We start from the raw sequence: 25261 nt of genomic DNA on the forward strand, positions 1-25261 counted from the left end.
AGCAGAACCAAAACTCGGTATAAAACAGAGCAGCTTTTATTAAGGCATGACATTTTCTCAGTTTCTTATCCCTCTGCATCTTTGGCATACACAGCGTTGAGACAGGCAGCTGCCTTTCCCAACCTACTCTCACAGGCACTTCACTTGTCACAAAATCCAAACTTCCTCTTTTTCACTCTCCAAGATTTTGGCTTGACGTAAGGAAGCTGGGCTCACAACTTCTCTAAACTGGCAGTTCTTAGAGTTCCTTTTTTTTAAAAAAAATTTTTTTAAATATATATGTTGCTCTACCAAGACACTGAATGTTCTCCTAAGCGAGGGTTATTCTCACCTCTTGATAACTAACCAAAATACCAAGTCCTCTTTGCTGGGTGGTGGCAGAGAACTGAGCAAGACACCAGCAGCCTCTCACAATGAGAGAACCTCCTTGAGATAAGAAAGAACAAGTCAGTATTTTAGGGCAAAGATCTGTTTGGCAGCAGCCAGATGAGTTGCTGAAGAGCACAAGCATCTGGAAAAAAATATTGCTTCAGCAGAAGAGGGTGCAGGGGAACAGCCGCCATGTAAACGTACCAGGTTTTGGTGTCACACTGTCCCGATGCCATTTTAATGGCCACAGCCAGAGAAGAGTGCGCATATGTACCCAGACATTTGGCTTTGCACACCCAGGATGAGATCATGTAATATTTTTGCTAGAATTTGGATTTCAAAGAGAATGCCAAGGCCTTCAGTAGGGTCCCTACTGCCTGATCTTGCTATGAAGTTTTACCCCTTAGATCATTTCATTTGAAAACTGCAAAAGTAGGTATCAAGGAAACGCATGAGGTGGTGGAGAGTTAAGGGGTCAAGCATGAAAGACAACCAGAAATGCAAACCAGTGCCTCTCTGCACATATTTAAAAGAACACCTTCCACTGGAAAATGTTGATAGGTGCAGTCTTATCAACACGCAGAACCTCCAGCCTTCCTTTTCACAGCAGCTTTCTCAGCTTCAAGGCTTAGGTTCCTAGTTGTAACTTTTAATTTATGGATCACTGATAATCCGCGAAGTAAGATGGAGATGTATGGAGATGTGGCTGGCACCTGATCTCCTTTCCAGATACTGATTTTGAATACAACAGCAGAAATACGCAGAGTATTTTCCCTGTAGCACTGTTCCATGCTGCCACAAGAGTGCCATAAGGAAAAAAAGAGGGGGAGAAGGTGGTACACACAATGGCCAAAGAAGGTGGTGTTCCAGGAATGAGTGACTATGAAAATTTTTGCTTAAAATAAGACCAAAGGTAAGCACTTGTTTCAAAAAGCAAGATCACTCCTTCAGTTTTCTTAACCCCATTTGCCCTCTTTTTTTTTTTAAGCCTGTTATAAATAATATCAAAGCATCACTGAAAGACTGGAGAGAGATGTTCACAGCCCGTTCCTTTGTGGATAGCCCATTTCACTATGTTATCTGAAAGCCTGCCTGGTTTCCTTAGTATTCACGTGATGCTTTTGCAGAAAAACAGGGCAGGGGAACCGCACTTAAAATCTCTGGGTCATTGGGAGCATAGAGCTGTCTAGTGCAGCCCTCCAGTTTGTGGTCCCCTTCACTCGCTAAAGCTATTTGAGCTTGTTTTTGGAAGGAGATGAGACTTCCAAGTTGACAGAGCCCTTCAGAAAGCCTTTCCTCATCCTGCAGTATCCTGATGTAGGGGTGAACAACAGGGATGTGAGTGCCCAAGACTCTGGATCTGGCCTGGGGGAAGCAACGTGCGCAGCCCACCGGCCCCGCACTGGGCACCTTTCCTCTAGTGCTGCCCTCTTCTCTTGTCAAGGGTGGTGTTCAGCATGTCCCACAGCAGATGTTTTGACACCCAAATATCACCCATATCGTTAAATTTGGTGTCAAAACTCCCATTTTCTGATAATTCAGGATGCCCTGCAATGCAGGCTACATGGCTCTCGGCTGTGTAACCTTTCTGTGCCCAAAAGCAGTGCCCAGGTGCTGAGAAGTCGACTGACGGTCAGCAGCAGTGATGTAGGAGCTATCACACAGGATTTTTATTTATTTATTTTTTAAGATAACATTTAAAAGAGTAAATTAACACAGATGAATAGTCTGAATTTCTGGTTTCGCACTAACTTTCGAACGTGTTTAGGTCATTCTTCCCGTATCAGCTACACACCAGACCTTGTCTTCCACCAAGATACTGGAACAGGAGACAAGGGGGCAGGTGTGACAGTTTTCCCTTGGCCGTACCAGTACCAGCACCGTGCCACCAACACCCTCCAGTCACCCAGAATGGGTGCACTGAATGCACAGGGATTAAAAGAAGAAGTGTGTGACAGCCACGGCAGCACTTCAAACCCAAGAAAATATAGTGGCATTCTTTGTGTTCTGGGGAAATGGTTGAAATTTAGACTATTTTCTAGATTTCCATTTTGGAAAATTCAGAGGTGAAAGATTATTAAAGGGAAAGCCCATCACAAAATTAACTGAAATTATTTTTGTTGTAAACATAATGAAATTACTTCCCTACCATGCAATCTCAGAACCTAAGGACACAGCAACGCCTCCTGTAACACCTAGGGGGTGTTTTGGGGAACTTCTCTCTCGTTGGGGAAGGGGATACGTATGCATGTGATGGGAAACAACGACGTTTGTACATGACATGTTGTGTGCTTTTCCACAGGCCCAGTGGCTAACACAGTGAGACAAGGGTTGGGATTTCCCCCTGTCCCAGAAGATGCTGTGCATGTACTGCTGTGCTGGTGTGAACTCTAAGCCTTATCAGAGCATGTTCCACAGAAAATCAGAGACAGAAAAGTTCTCCAAAAAGCCCAGCATCTTCCTGGCCCAGTATCTTTTTAATCACTTGGTGACTGAAGCAGAGCAATTCAGGAAATCCAAGTGACTATGTAAGGCAGACACAGTCCCAGCCCCACAGGGGACTGCCATGGGACTGAAGAGTGACCTTGGGACATCTGCTGCCTTCCCCAGAGCTCAGAGGACTGGGAAGACCTCACTGTCCTTATCCTCGTGCCACCCTCTTTCACCAGCTCCCAAGGGGGCCTCACCACGCAATAACTTCACCCACCAAAGAAGCTCAGGGATGACACGTCCGAGGAAGAGAAGAGCGATGGACTCTGCTGCTGAGGGAAGGACAGGAGGTGCAGTTTTCCAGGGGGAGTAAGAGATCATGAGTACATTTCACACACCCATCAATCTAGGACTCAATTTCCATACATGCTTGGATGATGGTACTTGAGCCATTTATCATTTCTTCCTTCCAGCCAACTTAACCGGATCCTACTTTTATTTGTTGAATGCAGGTAACAGAGCTGGTGCTGTGCTGTATGCACACACACAAAAGAGAAAAAATGTGCAAGGCAGAGGGTCTCCAGGAGACCAGAAGACCTCTAACGTGCCCATTTCTAGGTCAATCCTGAAATCAGGGAATGGAGGATCCTGAAACCGGGGAGAGGAGGATGGGGAGCAGGGGACTCGGCCCCAGGGAGCAGTCAGGCAGTGTTACACAGAAACACCCCTGCAGAAGGTGGAACTCGGATGCCCTGCCCCAAATCTCAGCCTGCAAAGTGTCTGGTGACAGGTCTGAACGCCTCAGCGTCATTTTAGGATTTAACAGCAGCAGCAACTACCATACGGGAAGATATTTGGCTGCTGGCACTGCTGCTGCTTTTCTGCTCGGCTGGCAACCTTTAGCTGTGGTCACACACGCCGCTGCCTCTTACACGCATAGAGATCAGGAGGATCTGTGCAGGGGGATCAAGAAATGGTGGTGGTGAAGGCAAAAAATTAAAAAATAAAAAAATCACTCAGCCAGGGCAGAGCAAGAAGGGGAGGGCTGCTGTTGTAATTTCGGGGCTGGTCCAGGATGATGTCATGGCAGCGGGCAAGCGGCACGGTGCTTCCTAATGCTCCCGTCCATGTGACCTCCAACGCCGGGGGGCCCGAATCTTTCGGTGACATGTCTGTCTATCCATCCATCCATCCATCCATCCACCCACCCCATAGCCCGCTTCTCGCCCTGCTCCCAAGAGCGGGCCCCTCTGAAGGCTGCCGCTGGCCGCAGCCGCACGGGTGCCGGGGAGGCGGCGCGGCCGCCAACTCTGGCAGCACACACCCCTCTCGCTACTACAAAGGCATCTTACAGCAATCACATTTGCAATAGTACAAATCTGGATGGATTCAGCCCATCCCCCTCCTCTTTGTAAGCCCACAGCCCCGCCGTGAGCCCTCAGCTCTTGCAACCCCACGATCCCACCCGGGGATCAGCCTGCAAAGCGCAGTCACAGCACAGTTGCTTGAAATAAATGAATGAATGAATGGGGAAAAAAAATAAAAAAAAATCGGCAGCAGCTCATCCTGGAAACAGCAATCTTATTGTTTCAAAACCCATATGCATCTGCATTTCCATAGCATTTAACCGTATTTCACACAAGCACATAGACACTCTTTATGCACATGCAAATAAGCACATTTGTTAATATTAGCAGCCCTAACAAAGGAGATAAGTGGAAGAGGAAAAAAAATCTAAAACGATATTAGCTTCACTCACAAATGTGGCTTATTCCACATAGACTGGAAAGATATGCAGTGTGAAAGCCCAGATATTACAGATATCCTACACCTTACATTTCACACACACAGCTAAAACATCATTCGGTGCAATATCTAGTTGCTATGCCAACAGATTAAAAAAATTAAGAGAGAAAAAAAAAAATTCTTGACCCCTTCCCAGAGAGAGAGAGAGAGAGACAGAGAGAGAGCAGGGGTGGGGGCTGCTTACCAAAGACGCTGATTTGATTGTGGCAAAGCGCTCTCGGTTCCGGTAGTGGAGGGCCTGATTCTGCACTGACTGGGTAGGCCGCACCTCAGGCCTGCGATCCCTGTGGCCCACCTCATCCCTTATAAATACATGATCCTGCAGAAATGGATAAAAACAAGGAGAAAGTCCAGCTGTGCTCTTTCCTCGGCGGCTGCCTGTCTCTCAGCCCTCTTTCTGCACAAGCACGGCTGTTTGAAATGCATAGTTTAGCTCTCTGCTAGCCCCTGCAGCTCCCACGGTACAAAATGAATAAGCAACACATTGCAGCTTCGGTTCGGCGTGTCAGCTGATCGCTAGCGGGATGCCTTCTGAATCCCTGGCAGATTTTTTTTTTTTTAAACCTCCAGTATTACATACGTGCGGAAAAAAAAAAGACTCAGAAGCACAAAGCAATGCAGAGCGACCGGGCTCCTCAGAAAGGTTGGCTTAAAGCACTGCAACCGAGTAATCCCTTGAAAAACGTGACTTCCATGTCTAGCAAAGCCGCCGCCGCTGCCTTTTAACACCAGAGCAACATTTTGCCTCATTCCCTTGGCAGCTCAGCTCCTCTGTCCTGGCGGCGGGACCGGCGTCCCGGCTCGCTCCCTGCCGCCGCGCAGGATCGCCTCCGCCGCCACTCAGGGATCCTGCTTTCCAGTCATGATCCCGCACGCTTCTAGCACTTTCTCTCCACAGCCCACAAAGGATTTTTTTTTCCCTTTAAAGCAACAGCTCACGGGTTTTAGCACAAATGTTTTCTCGTGCAGCCTTCCCCTTCTCGCTCGCTGGCAAAGGCGCCGCGAGCAGCGGCCATGCTTCTGCCAAAGCGCCGCAGGCTGGGTGTGAGGACAGCAGAGCTCCTGGCGAGCCCACGGAGACCCCAACCAGCCACGCTCATCAGAAGCAACATTGTGAATCTGCTAATTGAAGAGGTGGCCTCCAGAAGTCAGCACACCTGCAGACAGCTCCTACCACTGCTGGAATCCTGTCATGTCCCGTGACAGGAGCTGACGGCCACGCACCCACCGCATGGCTCCCGGCACAGCTTCGTGGCTGCCCTCCTCGAGCTCCTTCTGCTAAACACCACCAATTCTTCCTGAGTTTCATCAGGTCTGTGGCTGTCATGGACACAAACCAAAGGCTGTGGAAGTGAGGAATGAGTACACTGAAGGTGAGCAGGAGACACTAACCTTTACACCAAGGACTGGCTATGGCAGTAGCGACTTTTGGGCTTATGCAGTGGGTGTCTGTGGGTGAGCACGAGCACCTTCGCCATCCTGTCACCATTCCAGACATCAGCCAGGTCAGAAAGACCCAGGACAAGAAACCAGCCAACGCGCACCAACGCTTCCACCACCACACCACTGTCGCACCAATGCTCCTCTCCCACTCCAGCTGCTCATTTCCCCCTCTGCTGTCCTCAGCGTTTAGCTTTTCCTGGTTTGGACCCATGCAAATTCAACCACTTGCAGTATGATTTTCTCTTCTCCCACCCTTTGTTTCGAGCCCCTGTGCCCCAGGCTCCCCCTTGCCTTTGCAGGGCGAGCGCGATGGCTGAGACTGTCCTGGCACCCCCCCAGCTACCAAAGCCCCAGTGTGCCCAAACGATTAAAAAGGACAATCTGCCAGACAAGTAGTGGGCCTACACAAAGTGCAATAACAAGTTGACGTTTCTTTTTACTTCTGTCATCCCCATGGTGGGCTTTTTGTTGCCCTAGCAGGGGGAGGCAGTGTTACAGAAGGGCAATTACCAGCAACAGGGCCGATCTTCCATTTTCCATCTGTGTACATTCACGTGGCAGACAGGGTGCTCCCAGACTTGCACGCTTTCCCGAAAAAAGGCTTAGACTCTAACAGTCGCACCAAAAATCCTGATTAAACAGGTAAATTTCAGCAGCATAACTCAGATGACACACATGGGTCCATGGGAGGAGCACCGCTCCCATGCCTTCTGTAGCTCCGCAGCACCCTCACGTATCAGGCCAAATATACATGGTCTGCTGCAGCACACGTGAACAAACAAGGTTCCTAAGGTCTTCTAGAAACACCCCTGTCCTTCAGTCACCTTCCTTCTCTCCATTACCATGCTAGGATGAATGTAAAATATTAAAACCAGGCAAGAAGCAAACCACTGCTCAAAATGGCACGGCTTGCCCAAGGTCAGCCCATGGATGACAACCCGAATTTTGCTCTCCAGAGCCTCACCTCGGTTCCACCACACACCATCTTTTCATCCTCCTCACCGAACAGCAGGTTTTACAGCCCCTAGCGCCAGGCCAACTATCTCAGGAACATCGACCTAATGCAGCAGCCATGCATTTTTAAGAGCAACACTCACCGCCAGTTGTTAATGGTGATTTCGTGTTATGCTACGGACATTCTGAGCTGACTCCTTCCAGATAGCAGTAATTGTACTGGTAATTTTTTGTTTGTTTGTTTATAAAGAAAGATGTAGCTTGTTCCATGAAATGCTAGGGGGAAAAAAGACATTTCTGCAACAAAACTTCCTATGTGAATAAAATACCTGCTCAGAAGGCAACTGAATGAGCAAGCCACAGAAGCAAACAAAAAACAGCTCAGTAGGTGGATGGGAGTTGATTTTTTTCCTAATGATAAATCGATGAGAATTTTGCCTCAAATTTTAATCACAGCAAAACCGGGCAGACAGATCTATAAATTGTATTTCATAGTTCAGCACTGAACATTTGTTCAGCACATAGCAGCGTTGAACCTCTCACACTGGCAAAGTATCCCACATTAAGTGGAAAGATCTAACAAAACACAGAGGAAGGAGTCCCATCGTCTTCTGCAACCGATTCACAAACAACCTCCCCAACAGCAAACCAACCAACTGGATCAGCCTGAGGCAGAAACATCCAGTTTCACCTTGACAGGAATATTCACCCGCGTGCTGCACCTCTGATGGCACACACCAAATACCTTCATGAAGAGCAGAGCAGTGCACAGAACTGCAGCAAATCCCCAGCTTCTAAGAATTTAAAGGAAGCAGGGTGCCATCGTTCATGTTAAAACACCGGACTAAAACTCAATAATCCACAGAGAGGTTGATGTATCAGGAGTCTTTCTAGAAAAGGCTTCAAGCACTGACCTCCTTGACAGCTCCAGATAGCACACAGGTTTCATCGCTGCCTTCGCATGCAAGCCAAAACTCAAGCCTGCAAGTCATTACACCCAAATATCCTTTACATCTCATACAACCACCACCTTTTCCAAGTGTGAATCACAACTCCTGTCATGCAGGAGAGCTCCCACAGAAGAGCAGGGCAGAGGCAGCAGGAAGGCTGCATGCCGACTGCGGCAGCGGTAGGCATCGGCATGCACAGGGTAGTTCAGTGGACTTGTGAAGTTGCTCAAGTTCCAACAGTTCTTAGAGAAGTCCATGTTTATTACGGGCATTGGGCAGTTTGTGAGCATCCTCTTTTCATGCCTTTTGTTATAAACTAGATTTTAATCAGAGGATTCCCCTGGCAACGTTTTTATTGTCAAAGTTTCATCTTTAAGAGGTAAGGACCAGCAACAACTCTGTACAGCAGAGCTGAACAAAACAATACCGTACTGGCTTGTTGCTTAGATTAAATGAGACTTATTTTTTTCCCCTTACTACTATAAAGTCTTATGGAAATAAAGTAAGCAGCATTCCGAGGAGGAATGCTGCACAGGAGCATTCCGAGTCCTACCGCTTGCCATACTTGTTTCGGACAGCAGAACAGCGTTCCTGGAAGCCACTTGGGCTGGATCGGTCTGAAGCACTGGAGGTGGGGAATTGTGTTTTGCACATCCCCACAGACTAGTTCATCCTAAATTTTAAAATTGCACACAACACTCTGGGGCCGTGGTGCAAAGAAATCGAAAGGTCTCTGACACTTGGAGCTCTGAGTCTTAAAAAACGTGAAGGGTTCGGGCAATTTAGCCATCCTGGTCATTTGCAGAGTCTGGTACATCTGGAGGTTGTTAATTAACACATTTGTGGAATACCATAATTTTACACAACACTCTGATTTGACCTGTGTCAAAACAATCTAGTAGATGACCCTGTGTCCACATAATGCAGACAGCTGGCTAATTATGTTCATCTGTATTTTCTTTTTAGCCTTTAAAGGCTGATGAAATGCAAAACAACAGCTAACTTTAAACATGCACCCCCAGGTTCTTTTAATTTTGTTTGTGATTAGGCTCCGGAGCATTACAGAGCTCCCTACTTCTCACCTGGTAGTACAAAAACAGGTTGTGTGGATTAACTTAATCAGTTTACAGAAACAGTTAAAGCAAGCACAATTTGAACTTTTTTCTTTTTTTTTTTCAGAATAAAGAACTTTAACTTGAAAATAGAATGAATGTATGCGTACATAAACCCCCTGAAATGTCCTGTTCCAGTTTTATTTTTTTCATGTATATATTAATATATATTTTTTATATTTTTTGTTTAAAATTGCATTGCCCCAAGTAACAGACAATTTAAAAAAGACATATATTAAATTAAAACTATATTTTCAGGGTAGTATATATCCTGCTATGCATACTCTAAATGCATACATACAGCAGAAGGTAACATTTGCCAATTGCAATGACACCTACTCCAGTCCAAGGAGCAGTAATCACGGCCCATTGTTAACTACTTCATAAAGACCATCAGTGCAAATCTGGCTCGTGTACTTCCAAAATTACTTTAAAACATCTGCTTTAAGTGACCTCTATGTGAGTTCTTTTACACCACTTCCGTTAAAAGTGTGTAAGATCTGTTCTTCCAAAGAAGTAATAACATTCATGTGGTGTCATAATTATGCTTTTTCACAGTACAAGTGTTGTCTCATGTATAGTGTGCAACCACAGGACTATGAGAGTATATGCTCCCTGCCCACAGGTACCTGTAAGCAGAGGCAGCTAACACTTCCTTCTGTCCATAACTTAAATATGACACCATACATAAACCGTGAGTTAGGAAGTTTTTAAAAGGAGCCTAACTGAATTGAGCATTGTTCTCAGCTGAATGTCTTCATCTTACAGAACATAGCAGTTATTACCATTCTAAGAGGATTGAATTCATAACCTCAGAAGTCTTCCTGTATTTGTACTTTGCAAGTGCCATACAATCAGTACAAAGTGAAATAGTATTCTTAATGCAAGCAGGAACTCTACTTCTTTCACAAATGCAATTTAGGTCTGGCAGGATTGGCTCACATTTTGTCTTCATCGACTGTAATGACACCGATCCATCAGTAATATTATAATGTACTATTGCGTAAATCAATCTCTCCAACTTCTATTTTAATGCATACATAAATATAACTACCTGGCAATGTGAAATCAAAATACACATTCTTGAAACCTACACAACATGAGAAACAAGCTCCAACTATAATCACCCAGAATGTAAGATCAGTTACGCTGCTCTTCGTTCCGATGGTTCCTTGGACTGGCCTTTTGTACCTATTTTTTTCCAAAAAGGTCTCTCTCTAAAGGTGTTATTGAAAACATATTTGACAAAAATGTAACCCACTGAAACATATGCATCTTATCTTCCCATATCTTTAAATATGTAAGACAATCTTTTGTTGGAGACGAAATTACTTGAGAGGTCCCTTTTATAAACGCTTCAATATTCAGTTGCATAAATAGTGTATTTCAGGAGAAAAAAAATGCTTACAAATGTTTAGTTAGTTAAAAACAGGCTTTGTTGCAACCCACAAATGTGAAACTCATACTTTTATTGCTGCTGTAATGTTTTAGCTCTTCTGGCAAAAAGCACATGTACACATTGAAGCTCTTTGCAAATGCAATCACACAAAGCCTACGCTTTACTGCCCACTAGTAAATGACACTGCTAAGGCCAAGCCAAAACTATTTCACTCAAACAATCCTACAGATTAGATGCTGACTTAGAGGTAGGCAACTTCAGTTTGCTATCTAACACCAAGAAAACAAAAAGGCAACAGATCACAGCATGCAGCGAAAGAGCAGAGCAGCAGTGAGTAGTATTTAACTGGAAACGTACCTCGTGGGAAGGGTCCAAAGTTCTGCACACTTCCACTTCTCATGAGGGAAATCCAAGTGCAAGCAGATTTTAATCATACACTGTGACTGGTAAACAGTTAGCTTTGCTGTGACCACTTGTCACCGTGCTACACAGTACAGCACACTCATTCACAAGGAAACAAGGACTGAAGATACGAGCAGAGGTGAAGGAGTGCACATGCGGGGCAGGTAAGGAGGCATGCAGTAAGTCTGCGTGGGCCCTGCCTACACACGGACAGTGCTACCCTTCCTTAGCCATCTCTTTGTATTTTCAGAGATTATCTGAACGCAGCTCAGCTGTTAAAATTTAAAAAACACAGAACTTGACTCTGGCAAGCCCATCACCAGCTCCTGCTCTCAGCAAACGGCCCAGCACAAGACCACAGCACACTGCTCGCTGGGCCCTACACAGCACGAGCGACAGCAGGGAGGGCAGGAAGCTTTGGAGAGCACCAGAGGACATACCTTCTTATGAACAACGGAGGAAGTGGAATTAATTGTGCTCTCGTCACTATGCATCATGACCAGTTCAGGGCTGCTCTCATCCAGGACCTCCTGCATGCTGCTCACACTGCTGCTCTGACTGCCTGTGCTCACGGACATGCTCGGGATGGAGTGGTTGCTGCCCAGACTGTCCATCTTCCTACTCAGGTTTGATCCATGCTCACTGTCCTATAAAACAAGGGGCATGGGTTACAGGTACCGCAGGAGGTCACCTACCCAACAGGTGACTGCGGTGCCCGAGGTTTGCTTTAAAGGCAACTTTGCAGAGTTAAAGGGGTTTTGCTCAGTATTTCGGCAACTACGTTTCTCAAGGCTGCCTAGATTATGCAGCACTCTATAGGGGGCAGTGAGCTTTTGCCTCCTCCCCTGCAATCCTCATAAATCAGACGTCAGGGCAGTTTTTTGCACATAGCAGTAAGTCTGGGCACGACTCTGGATTGAATAGGAGGCATCCAGGAATACTGGATTGGTGGTGAAAGGAGTCTCATAAATAAGATAGGAACAATCGCTGAAGTTTGTATTAAAGTGATGTTCCAAGTTTGTATATGCTGCAACACGTTTTGTGGGTCAGAAGAAATGCAAAATGATGAACCCGTTCGTTCATGATTCTGTTATCTCAGGTACATCATGGGTGCAGAGGTTTTAACCTCCATGTCCCAAGCAGTCAGCAGTGACATTCTTTCAAGCTAAAAACAACATACTATCTTTGTGTTTTCAGCCAAGATAAATTCTTATGTAATCTTCATTCACCTTTAAACAGCTGACTCAGAAGAGCCTGCATTATTACAGCGATTAAAGTTATTGTAATCTGCTTAGACATACCTAAATAATTGTTCCTCACATAGGACATGTTTTTCTTCTACAGACAAATACCAGAAGTTAGCGTCTTTTTTTTCTTTTGCTTGTATACTCATATCAGCTCAGTAATCCCTGAGGATGAGCTTAATCTGGACTGACTTGAGAACGTACGGAGTCCCCAGTAATAAACTAACGGGACTGAAGATGCTTGCAGTGAGTTCAGTGAGGACTGAGAGCTCTGAACAGCCTTCAGCTCCTGCTCCAAAATAGCCTTGGTTCACCAAAATGAATGGTTGCTACTGCACCCAGTTCCTCCTGGCCTCCGAAGTGAGCTTGGGGAGAATTACATTTCAAATCAATTAACAGGATACTCATTTGGTTGGAAACTGAAAGAAAGATAAACTTGACAGACTTGACAGATACGTATTTGATTGTCTGATTATTTTTTAAGCAATTAGCAGATCATTCAGAGCCTGTGTAAAAGCACTTAAATTCCAAAATACAAAAGAATACTATTTTACAGAGAACGTATACACAGGAGAATGAAAACATTTCCAGGATGCTTATATAAAGTTGCAGAAGAAATAATGTAATCAGGCATCTGAGATGAGAATGTGACTATGTAACTAATAAATACATATGCACAAAAGGGCAGAGAAGAGATTGCATATGCAACCTCAATGTTGACTTCCTGGCTTAAATACTTTCCAAATGACCTTTAGTTCCTTTCAAGAGCTCTGAGGAAAGCATTAGTATTATTTTTAGTGTTAAAAATAAGGATTTGTAACGTCCCTTACACTAGGGTAGAAAGAGAAACTGGCTTGTGGCATTTACAGCTTCTGTTAACCATTAGTGACTGAAGCGAGTGCTGTGTTTAACTTTCACCATCAAGTAAGCAATGTACACACGAGCAATACAACCTCTTTTTGTAGTACGCAAGCTCAGGGGTAAATCCCAGTGCAGGGCATGCTGTGCACGTGCAGAGTGTGAGCTTCATTAGTGTTAATTCCTGGAGACACTTTTTCCCCCTTTTTAGGGGTGGGGACAGGAAGAACAGAGGAAGATGCATCTCAGAGTCAACTGCTACCACACCTTGGCTGTTGAGCTTGGATCTGCTGAATTGTCAAGTGGGAAGCTCACTTCCTTGTGCTTCCGGTTCTGTCACTCTCCCGGCAGTTTGTCATACATAGGTGGACATAGCTTGAAGTTTTCAGTGCAAAAATCTGACGCCCCCGCTCTCCCTCCCCCAGATAAATAACCTAAAGATTTAAAGTTGCCTAGCTGGAGGGTCAGAACAGCAGCGCTTCGTAGCTTAAACCACAGTGGTTGCTGTTCTTGCTGCTTTTGTGCATCTTCCCCACAGTGAAGGGCAGTATTAAGCACCAGTCTGTTCTTGCTGTGTGCTCTCCTGACATCCAAACTTGCCCATCTCTTAAACCAATGCTCTAGCCTAGCCTTAACAGAGTATCTGACATACACAAGCCTCAAAGCCAAGTCCCCAAACATAGACTAAACTTGGGCATCTCACTGCATGTGATCTTGCTGTAGTGCAGCAAAAAGGAATAAAAACATCAACTTGTCTGTGATTTTTTGTGGTTGAGAACCAGGCATCGATTTATTTATCTAATGTGCCCGCACCAAACGACATAAATTTCCATCTAATCTCATCAATTGAAAAATGACTGTTTTTCTTCTCTGAGCCACAGTTAGTGTCAATTATCATACCCTGATTAAGTGGGTTGTTTATTACAAGATTTAAATTGCAGCTGAGTTTTATATCTTTAATATAAAAGCAAAAAAGATTAAAAATTAAAAAAACAAGTCTTACTAATTTGGTGATTTGCTTTTCAGCTCACGGTAACTATACTATAAAGTAATGGGCCTATGTTAATTTCAAAAAAATATTAGCATTAATCAACTGGTCTTGGTTGTGCTCGTAGGACTGGAAACCTTGGACCATCAATAGGCCCTCCTTTATACAGGATCCGAGTTATTTTTCGTCATAGAGAATCTCCCTTCAAATGAGTTTCTTCCCTAAAGCTTTCAGAAGAAAGGCAACCATTTGAAAAAACAAAGTTTTAAAGTTGCCAATAAATGCACATCTAACACTGAGTAATGGCTGCTAATGCTCATTATCCCACCTGTCTCTGCTGGTTCAGATGATATTCCAACAACATGGACTGCATCCATATCTGGCTGTGCTTGTTCTGCCTCTTAAGGACAGGAACATCTCACTTGGCCTAAGATGATTTAGAACAGTGCAAATGGGGTAACAAAATAGAAGTACCTCCTCCTCCTCTTGAGACTCGGTTAGTGGGCCATTCCGTGTCTCTTGGAAAAGGATTTTCTTCATTTTCCGGTACTGAAGGTTATCCAGTTCACGTACTGCATCTTTTGTCCTTTGTATGAGGTCTATTAGTACCCTTGGTGGTCGGTCTCGGCGAACAAAATCATGCTATAATCAAGGAAATAAAACACACCGTCTCAGACATGACACTAGTATGTTTGATGTGAAAACAGGGGCACAGGGACTTCTCCCTCCCAAGAGGGGCATGAGACACCAGTTCACATTCAGCAGTTAGTAATACCTGTTATGAAAGACTCCAGCACGCTCAGCACTGATTACCCGTACCGTACTCATCACCGTATCAAACAACCAAACGGATCATGCTATGCCCTTTGAGTTTTGAAGCGTAGGCTGCAAAGCGCTTTGTTGGGAAGTCAGAGGAACTGCTTCAGCACAGAACACAATCAAACGCAGAGTACAGAGAAAGGAGCAAAAATCACTCTGCAACTTGAAACTCATGTGCACGTACACAGCAGTGGCAGGGGAAGCAGGGTGGTGGGCAGAGAGGTCCTTTGAAAGCTCTCTACCCCGTCTCCCTGATCCACTTTTTGGACCGAGGTCAGGTTTTCTGGGCTCTCCGAGCATCAGAGCTGATTTGTTCCTTCCCAAGCCCCTTCACTTTAAGTGTACAAGGAACAAGACACTGCCACTTTAAACCCTGCAAATGCACAGGACTTAAAAATGAACAAAATGCATAAAGGATGAAGATTAATCAATCCTGATTATGGAAGATTACCTGCCTAAGCTTCATGCAAAGATTTACCCTGCATCTGACCTATTCCAACTGCAAACCAGTAAGAAGACTGAAGGCTTGTTTATTATCAAAGAGTTTAAGAAAAGAGTTTAAGAAAAAAAACCACACAGTTCTTACCAACCCCTAAGGATGTACAAGAAGCACAGGTTTTAAGTGCAGACTTAACAGTAAGTTGTTCAAGGGAAATTAAGTACGTGATGAAATGCTCTGCTCTGACTTATCAGCCACGTCCTCCTGCGCTGTACAACTGGTGATGGAGTCTGAAAACCCTGCAGCTTTCTGATTCAACCTCTGAGTACGTAAACAGTCTGAGCATACACTTGCCAATTATGGGATCACTGCGTTCGGGTACGCTGCTTAATATACACCATAGGAGATAGCTTTAAAGCACAATCATCTGTGTGTTTCTAGAAATGTGAACAATGAAAGATAGGAATAGGAAATAAAGTTTTCTACCCTGCACTGCAAATGCCAGGATGGCCTTTTGTTAGGGAGCTCAACGGTTGGACCCCAGCTGCAAAGGTCTCAGGAGGATCACATCTGCCTGCCTGGTCTTTCTGGCCACAGCTGGTGAACTCGGGGAAACGCATCTCTCCCCTGGATCTGGTGGCACCCCTCAAACTCAAGCACTAATACAGCCACCTGCAGCTGTAGTAACAGACACAACAGACCCAGCCCTTCTTAAAACACAAGTCTTGTGCGCAAGAAAGTTGACAAGATCATCTTTTAATGATTTCTAAATAAGCACAGGAAGAATCATGCCACAGGCTTATTTCTTGTTTTTAATTGAATTCAAACTATTGTGCATTTCAGTTTTGTTAAGGGAGAAAGCTAGTCACTTCGGTATCCATTTCTCTGCTAGCAGCGATGGTGTTTACTTTTGAATTATAACTAAAAATACTACATGTTATTTCACGCAGAAGCAAAATGATTCATTTCTGCTCCTTTCAGATCTCCACCATTTATTTCTCTGTAAACAGTGGCAAACAACCTGCAGCTTATTTATGATTAGAAAAAAGGTAACAATTTTTATCTCATTGTAGATAATAGGTAATTTTTAGAAAGCAGTAACGCACTTGGAACAATGATCCTGAACTTAACTCCATCCTACCTATCCAGTGTATACTTGTTTATGCATATTCTTTAACACTGCAAATACTCCTTTCATTAAGTGACAAGCTATGTGCTTCATATTTAAGCTCCTCAAATATTAGAATGGGAGCACATGGAAACTGTAAGGCAGATGCATAAGAACATAAACAAAAGTCTTGTATAACAAGAACACGATTCTAAATGCTTATCTGCATGAAATAACTGAACTACATTTATAAGATGTAGTCACTGCTCTGCTAGGTACTGCAAAAACTGGTAAGAAATGATGGCTGATAGGACTTAATTTGTACACTTTCTTCAGATTGTAAGAAAAAAACAGACTCAAAAAGAAGTGGTTAACCTAAAGGCAAACAGTAAGTTGGCTGGAAGAGTAACCAACAGAACCAAGTCTCCTGGGAATATCAAACAAGCTGAGAAAAATAAGAAAAAAGTCTTTAAAGAGAATTTTGTAATTTAATTTTGAAAGTGAAAATATTATTGAGATAGGTTTGGTATGTTTTCATCCAAGACAGTAAACTGAAATTGAATACATTCTAAAACACCTCCTAAAATTCAGTTCCCTTTAAGAAAATGTGGCCACAAAAATTTCTCTCTATTCCTGTTTACTACACGCAAGTATAAAAAAACCCTAAAAGAAAAAAGATCTTGAATCTTATAGTCTGACAAGCTTTAGGGAGGAGATGTTTCCTGCAGGAGGGAACATCTGGGGTACTGCTCTGAAAGTCTAAAACCAAACAAAAAGACTGAATATACATAATTTAAGAATGACATCTCAGCTCCAATTGTTTGTGCAGACTCCAACCTAAGGTACTCCTGAAATCATATCCTTCAATGAACTTACACTATTCCTAGAGAGCAGAAAGACTGCCAATCCACATGAATGAATCATTCTGAAACCCACAACATAAACCTATTAGCTGGTCAAAGGATTGTCGGGGTGCTGCAAGCAGAACCGGAGAACAAAACGCTGGTTATGTGCCACGGCACAAATGGATCACAGGAAAAATATACCAGGCGCTGAAGAGAAAGTAAAAACAAGCTCGTTTGTCAGCCTTTACCTGGAAAGTGAAGGCATGAGGGTTAAATATTCTATATGGTCCAGGCTTAAAGCAAAGACAGAAGCAAGTGCAAAGCCAGCTATTCAGTAAAGAGTGCATGATTTCGATTTCTCACTTCAAGAACCAAGAGATTCAGAAACATCCATGAGAACGCATTTTACGGAGCTGAAAAAGCAACAAGAGAAGCCATAAAACAAAGGCTGAATGGTAGCCTTAGAACAGAAATCAGCATGAAAAGGCTGGCAGGTAGACACAGAGCAGCAATCTAACCTACTGTGGAAATTAAGCAAAACACCCTACGGAGCTAACAATTCCTCTGCTCAAATATTTAAGGAAAAACCGAGTCCTGTTTACCTGGTGTGAAACAGCAGCATGCCATGCAATTCTCACCAGCAGCTATGTACGGCAACCAGAGGAATAGCAGGGCCACTAATCAATTTTATAGAAAGGAGATACTTAAAAACGAAAAATAAAATAAAAAAAAGCCTGATGGAGAAGGGGCTGGACAGGATTTCACACATCCCTACTTTCTAAAGAAAAGCTGCTCTTGAATTTTCCAAAGACAAAGCCCTGGGAATTATAAACAGTTCCTGTACTTCTCAGGTAAACTGAACGCTGATGACTTGAAAACGGAACTGATTTAGGGTTCGCTGACAAGGCTCTGTCAAACTCAGGACACATCAGCCCCAGCACGGGTCCCCCTCCTACATGCTCATGGCTATTATGAAGCTGCACGAGGCACTTTCCAAAATGATAGTTATTTCCAAAACTAGCTCTAATTAATTGGGTTCAGTATGGAAACTACTGAAGGGATATAAACAACTTTCTGGTAGTTGATAAGTTAACCCAGGCCTATTCTGTTAGTGCTACTTTTAACTTCTAGGCATGATGCACGAATATAGAAAAGGAGCAAACATTAGAAGGCATTAATTAATCGAGAGCAATTCCTCAAAGCCCACGTAGGACAAAAAAATGATTGGAAAATGGGATCAGAAACAGATAGAAATACAACATTGCATGACTAGAGAAGCTGAAAAATGTAATGGCTGAAAATACACAATGAAAATAGATGCAGAGTTCGCTCACTAAGTAATAATCTACAGGTGGCACTAACCAGTAAATTTCTCAAGACCTCTGAACAAGACAGCAGCCAGAAGAATGAAGCAGCCCAAACCCCACTGCCGTAGCAGTGCCAAGCACAGCCTATGTAACCACTCCTGGCGTAACACACTGAGATAGCACATTAGCCAAAAATGCCTGTCCAGCCAGCAGAACTTTGGACAGAAATTAACCCCAAACCAGGATCAGACAGGCACAAAGGAATGACTTACAAGACTAGAGCAAAAAGGAAAGAGCTGAACTGAGAGCAGGCAGAAAGATCCCCATCCCTGGAGGTGCTCAAGGCCAGGCTGGAAGGGGCTTGGGGCATCCTGGTCTGGTGGGAGGTATCCCTGACATGGCAGGGGGGTGGATTTAATGGTCTTTCAGGTTCCTTCCAACTCAAACTGTTCTACGATTGTGAACAGATTTGAAAGGTATGAACAGATCGGAATTAATCACGCTGACATTACCGGGAAAAAAAAAGTTTGTGATAACCTTCCTGAACTCCATCTGCATCGCGCTGAAAAAAAACGAGACAGGACAGCTCAGAGCAACCCACAGCAATCCCAGCCTGGCCAGGGCATAACCTAGGTCACTCAGGCTCTTTCCATCCCTAATACCCGTTTCTTTAACTAATCGGTGACTATCTGTAAAACTTCATTAAGAGCCTAATCCTCTCATCACGTGGAGTATAATTCTCAAAGTACTTCCAGCTCTGCAACAGATTTGCTATTGCCTGTGCATCTTATGAAGACTGGTTAAGTCTTGAGTTTGAGTAGCAATTAAAATGGCTTTTCAGATTTTCTATTGCTTCCACAGAGAAGATCTGTAGCTAAATACAAGCCTTAAATCTTCACCGAAATTGTATATAAGCTTGGTAGCAAATATTGCCTGTTGCACAACAGAAAAATATCATTTTTCTCTACTCGAGAAGATAAACAGAAAAATTAAGGCACAATTGGGAAGTTAGCAGTTACAGTACTTTACACAAAATCATGCAAATGCCTGAAAGAGGTCATTTTTAGGGTAGCCTCCGGTTTCTTCCCTCATCTCTTCTCTGCTCTTTCAGAGGCCACACAGTGCGGCGTGGTCACAACTCAGGGCATCCTACTGACACTGCAGCGTAGCAGAGAGGCTGGTCAAAGTTCCTTCTTCTGCAAAGCGCTCAGAAGCATGCTCCTAAGGCCTCCCTACACAGAAAATTACTGCTTGGTATTCACATCTGCAGCACAGATTTAACTGATCCAGCTTTGGACCTGTCTGTCTTTGATAAAACTTTCAGTTAAGGGATGTGCAGCTTTGTCTTGAAGGAAGAAAAATTAAAATAATTAAATATATCAATATGACACCTTTCTACCCACCTGCTGGCAGCCCCTTCCTTCAGCTGAAGGACCTGTCACTCTCTCTGCTGGCTCACGGGGCTTGCAAGTTCTCTAGCACAAAAGTAACCTCTGCCAAGCTCTGGGGTGTACGAGGAGCAGGGTGCCGGGCTGCTCCCTTAAATAACTCCTCACTCAGCAGTATAAGCATTTTACTACACAGCCTGCCTCTACTTTTCTCCAGCAGTTTGACTCTTGAGCATCATGTTATAAAGGGAATTGTAACCATTTCCTGATTTTACCTGTAACCTTAAATAGCCTAAAATACTCCAGCACTTCTAGCAAGGCCACCACGCTTTCAAACTTGAGCCTAAAGGCCACAAAGTTCTTCAGGAAACAAAGAGTGTGACTATTCTGCCTTAGCAGCCTTAGAAGATGTTTGATGGGATATCTTAGAAAGGTGCATGCAGAGAAAAGGCAACCAATTCCCAACCTTAGAGACATACAGGAATCCCGCCTTGCACTACCAAAAAGCATAAGGCTTCTGCAAATTTTTCAGCTTGCAAGCAAGAGAAGAAACTTGTCCAATAAACTGTGTAGAATGCAGTCCTATTCCAGCAGGTATAAAGAGAATTCCAAATTCAGATCATGGGAAGCAGTACTGTGGTGGCCAAAAACAACATGCATCCGAACACATGCAGTTATTAGTTCCTTCAAAATTTCAAAGGTACTTTAAAAAAGACCCCCAAAACTACTGGTACAGACAAGAGAAAAAGCAACAGTGTTTTGAAAAAGGGAAAATATTCATTCACCACCACTAGAATTACTTTGGGGTAGGCAAACACATTTTTCCCAAATTTCTGAAAGAGATTTGAAAATTTACCCGTAATAGATCTGTTGATGATGGCCTTTCCTGAGGTATTTTCTGTAAGCAGTAATCAACAAATCCCCTAAAGGAGTCTGACCTGTAGATTAAAAAAAAAAAAAAAAAAGAGGTTTAAATTAAAAATAAGCTTAGTATCTGAAATATACACAAACGTACTAGCAAAGAGCAAAAGAAAAACCCTGACTAATTTGTTCTCAAGTACTAGGGCACAACAGTTAACTGACTTTTCTAAATTCTGAGTAAGCTGATCCCACCAGTTCCTTCAGCAGTTAAAGGCTGTGGATAAAGACACGGCAGTTATCCCCAGCCACAAAATGAAAGCCGAACAAGAACTCTGTGTACCAGCCAGTGTTTTCAATTTTACTTCAGCTACTTAAAATTAGATGACAATGAAATTCACAGCAACTCTAGAAATGTGCTTGCTAAGTTAGCTGATGAAATGACTCCCTGCTCTCTAGATGCTTCCCACCATTTGCAACGCTGACTCAGGAACACATCTTGGTACATGGTTAGGTTCAAAGAAACTTTAGGCTTCATGTGAGCTTGCATCACAACCTGAAAGAAAACTAATCTTCCAGATGCTCATCATCTCAAAAGCAGCATAAAAGGCACCTTGCTTGCTCCTTGTGCTCTCAAAGTCACAGACAGCAAACAGGTGACTATAAACAAACTGCCTGCAATCAACAATACTGATTCTTGTACTATATTCCCAAGCTGCTTCTACTCTGCATTGCAAATTCTGCACAAAATGATCTGAGTATAGGCGTGGAGATATGAAAGCAATTTCTTTGAATCTTGAAAAATGGACAAAAGAAAGATGATGAAATAAGGAAATTGATGTGGAGTGGTTTTGATAAAATGATTAGCAATGAAATAATCATGCTACTTAAATGCCTAATGGGGGAATTTCCCACCTCTCCAGGAGCTATTGTTTCAAGCCATCTGCAGACTCTACTAAGCAACACTCGATGGCTACGTTCCACTCTTGAGTAAAAAGAGCAGGACATGGAGTAATGCCTTTGCTCCCAGAGAATAACAAAACATTCTTGTATCAAAGCTTAGATTCTGGAACAAGAGCTTGTAGCATGGGGAGTATTTACTGGCCACAGAGCTCTGATGACTTTTGAAGTCCCTCACTGAAAAAAAATAATCTAATTACCTCTGTAGCCTCTCCTCTCCCTTCCCTTCACATTTCAGCTGTAGCATAACGCTAACAATTCTGTCAGAGATCTTTTGCAGCTGGAAACCTCACTGATGCCGAGCTAAGGCTGGCTTAATGTATCCAAGAATATTTTAATTCCTGCGGCATCTACAGCCCCATAATTATCACCTCCACACATTTAGATTGTAGCACAGCCAAAGTGACAGAAGGTCAAAACGGAGCCTGCCTACACAGGAGCATTATTCAAGAATGCAGTCAAATCACTCCACTGCAACAAACACTTTTCTTGTCAGATTTTAGCCATGCAGAGAGCATTGTAGAGCGTTTTTGGGGAAACAAAGCACAAAACCTGGTAATAAGCTCTCTTACCATTCATTTGACTGTAACGTAGGGGAATCATTCTGGGCTATGTGATATAAGGCACTCATTGCATTCATGTTGAAAAGTGGAGGCTTCCTTTCAGCTAGAAAGAAAAGAGAAAGGTGTGATAAGGCAGTCTGGAAAGAAAAGGCGAAAGATATGGAAGCATGAGCAAGGTATCGCTGCTAAATCAATAGCTCGTTACTGCTGTCATCACATTTAAGCCAATTATTGTAATCTTCTAGGTTATTCCAGGACAACCACTCAAGGAAAGCTGTTATTCACTCAAAGAGTGGATGAAGAAATCCAAAGAACTGGATGCAAATTATAAGGAAAAGCTTCCAGTACATTTTACCTCAACTGCAACTTTACACAGCTAATCCTCCATGGTAAAAATCATCAGCAGCCGACTAAAACAGAGCTCAGACATACAGCATGGCATCCATACCTAGGGAAGAGCTGCTGCCCATTTCATTTATCATTGGCAGTCACCTGTGGAAGTCGGACAGGTTGCCAAATTCACTTGCCAGGTGTGCATTTAACTCCTCTTTATCAAAGCTCTTCCTCGTCCTTGCACTTCTGAGAGGACACCTGCCTGACAGCCCCCAAACAGATTTTACACAGAAATTGAGCAATGATAGCTTTCACTGCCATGTGAGTTGTGCCAAGCAGACAGCGATGCCAGGATTTTTATTTTTTTATTTTTAATCTTTATTCATTTATTTTAAGTTCATGTCAGGTCAGATCAGAGCAATCACTTGTCCTAGACATGCAGCACACATGCACAAACCACTGCGTTTTCTTCTCTTTAAACACTGCTTACTTTTGGCTGGACAAGAAATTAAGACACCAGCATTCACCGAAAGCCAAGTGGTGCTCATCAAGAGATCTGCCCCTTCACTCCTGACCCCATGCTCAGATATAGAATCACGCAAAGGCAAAGCTTTAAGTTTAATACTGCTCAAATTGAAAAGAAGAATTGAAAATTAAAGGCAGGTCCTTTCTAACACAACTTCTTAGGACATCTTGGCATAACAGTTGCTCCAACCTTCTCAAAACCCAGCTTGTAAAAACACAGACTGCAAACCATACTTTCCTCTTCTCTGGGAGCAAACAAAAATAGCAGCACTTTGTTCTATAGCAGAACAGCAGGGGACAAGTCATATAAAGTATGAAGAGGTAAGATGTTTCTTAGACCCCAGCGGAAATACTGGAGACTTGCTCATGTCTCACTCCACTTCATGAAGCATTTCTGCAGTTTTGTTCATGCTTGGCCATGCATTCAGGTGAGGTGCACTACACCTCCTCATATGAAAGACCTCATTGTGGCCATTACACATCTTCCAAAATCAGCATTTAATCAGTCTGTAAATTTAAGTATTTAGAATTCTTTTATATACACTATCTTTTGATTAAGATGCAGCAACTTGAACATAGAACATTACTTACACAATTCTGACACTGTTTTGAGTTCACAAGTTGGGTATTACCTGTGAAAACAGCTGGCATTTTCAACTTGAAGCTTTTCCTAACACACTGAATGAGCACGGGGAAATGGAGTAGGTGTTTGCCAAGCACAGATCACAACAGTCCTTAAGACTGGCCATGTCTTTGAGGATATGTTCAGAACATGGCACAGATATCCATAACAGATTAAAGCATCACATTTGAACAGTTACATAGACACAGAAAGTGTTTAGTTCTACACAGTCCCCAAGGAATAAAAGTGCTTGTCATATAGGGAGCCCAGTCTCCATAGGCACCAAAATCCTACTTCTCAGTGAATAAAGCCTGGCAACCTCTAGGATAAGCATTGGTTTGGAAACTAAAAGACAGTTCAGAAGAGCCAATAAAGGGGGCTCACTATTTGCAAAACAGGCCTGCAAAATGTGGTCTCTCTTGAACTTGCACACCAGGTGAACATAGAAGTGCAGCAGCATTATTAGTGCTTTGCCCTTGATTTGCCACTTAAAGGTTTAACTCAACTGTCACTGCTTTCCAAGTCAGGCTTTTTAAAGAATAAACTTTAAGGAATAAGAATCTTCCATTTTTTTTCTAGAACCTCCCAGCAATTATTGGGGAGGGTTCATTATTCACATCAGCTGCAAAGTATTTACTCACCTAACTCAATACACGTGATCCCAAGGGACCAGACGTCCACCTTTCCATCATACTGCCCTTCGTCCATAGCAAGGATCACCTCTGGTGCCATCCTACCAACCACAGGACAAAACACGCAGGTCAGAGGACAAACGGTGACTCCCAGCACATAGCTTACAATGAGATGGCTTCATCATCCTCAGCAGCACAGCGGGCCACAACTTCAAGGGCCAGCATGGAGCCGAGTAAAGCCATGCTGAAACAAAACAGAGCTTGCCTGCACTAGAAACTTATACAAGAGGTAGATTAAGAAAGGGAAGTAAATAAGAGGCCAACTTTGCTGTTAGCAAAACTTGCTGGCACGTGGGAGACCCACACTAATCTCAAAGGCATTGTCCCTGCAGGCAGACAGCAGGGACTGGGAGAGTCCTAAAGACACCATCTCTCACCAGAGATGGTGGTTTTTCCATGGGCACACCAGGAGAATTTTCCAGTAGATACATGCAGCCCGTGAGCGTAGCTATGAAAGGAACAGAGAAATCTGGAAGAACAGGGAAATATGATGGTCCAGGATAAAGGGATGAATGCAGGGGGGAAAGAGCAGCAGGGCCAGCCTGGAAAAATGCAGCCTATTTGGTTTTGTTCTTCAAAGATGAAGCAGGCTTCCTGCCAAATGGGCTTGTTCAGAGGTTGGGCGATAGGTGACCTCCCATAAATGCCTGGGAGGTGTGCCACAAACTAAGTGGAGTGTAAAGCTATGCTGGCCCACTACATTAGGAATGCTAAGCAACTCAAGTGACCCCTAAGCAAGCCTCTTCAAAACAGAATCTAAGTAGCTGTGTGGCTTCCAGTCTGTGGAGCCGGATTAAGAAACTTCCCTTTCTCCATGCATTTGCCTGAGTTCCACTACCTATAGCAA

At 43.6% G+C, this 25261-nt stretch overlaps 1 protein-coding gene across 11 annotated transcripts in view; it reads right to left on the bottom strand.

Annotated features, from left to right (window-relative positions):
- TAOK3 (TAO kinase 3) overlaps nt 1–25261 on the bottom strand; it is an 84688-nt gene that overhangs the window by 12162 nt on the left and 47265 nt on the right. For 6 of the 11 annotated variants that reach the window (XM_035556932.2, XM_035556931.2, XM_050714302.1 and 3 more), the window contains 6 exons: nt 24364–24455; nt 22252–22345; nt 20718–20799; nt 14430–14597; nt 11306–11512; nt 4790–4924 (listed from right to left, as the gene is read on the bottom strand). In XM_035556932.2, coding sequence (XP_035412825.1) covers nt 4790–4924; nt 11306–11512; nt 14430–14597; nt 20718–20799; nt 22252–22345; nt 24364–24455 — 778 coding nt within the window. The remainder of the gene's footprint in view (nt 1–4789; nt 4925–11305; nt 11513–14429; nt 14598–20717; nt 20800–22251; nt 22346–24363; nt 24456–25261) is intronic. The other 5 variants (XM_035556941.2, XM_035556939.2, XM_035556942.2 and 2 more) reach the window with 1 other exon arrangement.

Source organism: Cygnus atratus, chromosome 17 (genome assembly GCF_013377495.2).
Source record: "Cygnus atratus isolate AKBS03 ecotype Queensland, Australia chromosome 17, CAtr_DNAZoo_HiC_assembly, whole genome shotgun sequence".
Classification (NCBI taxonomy): domain Eukaryota; kingdom Metazoa; phylum Chordata; class Aves; order Anseriformes; family Anatidae; genus Cygnus; species Cygnus atratus.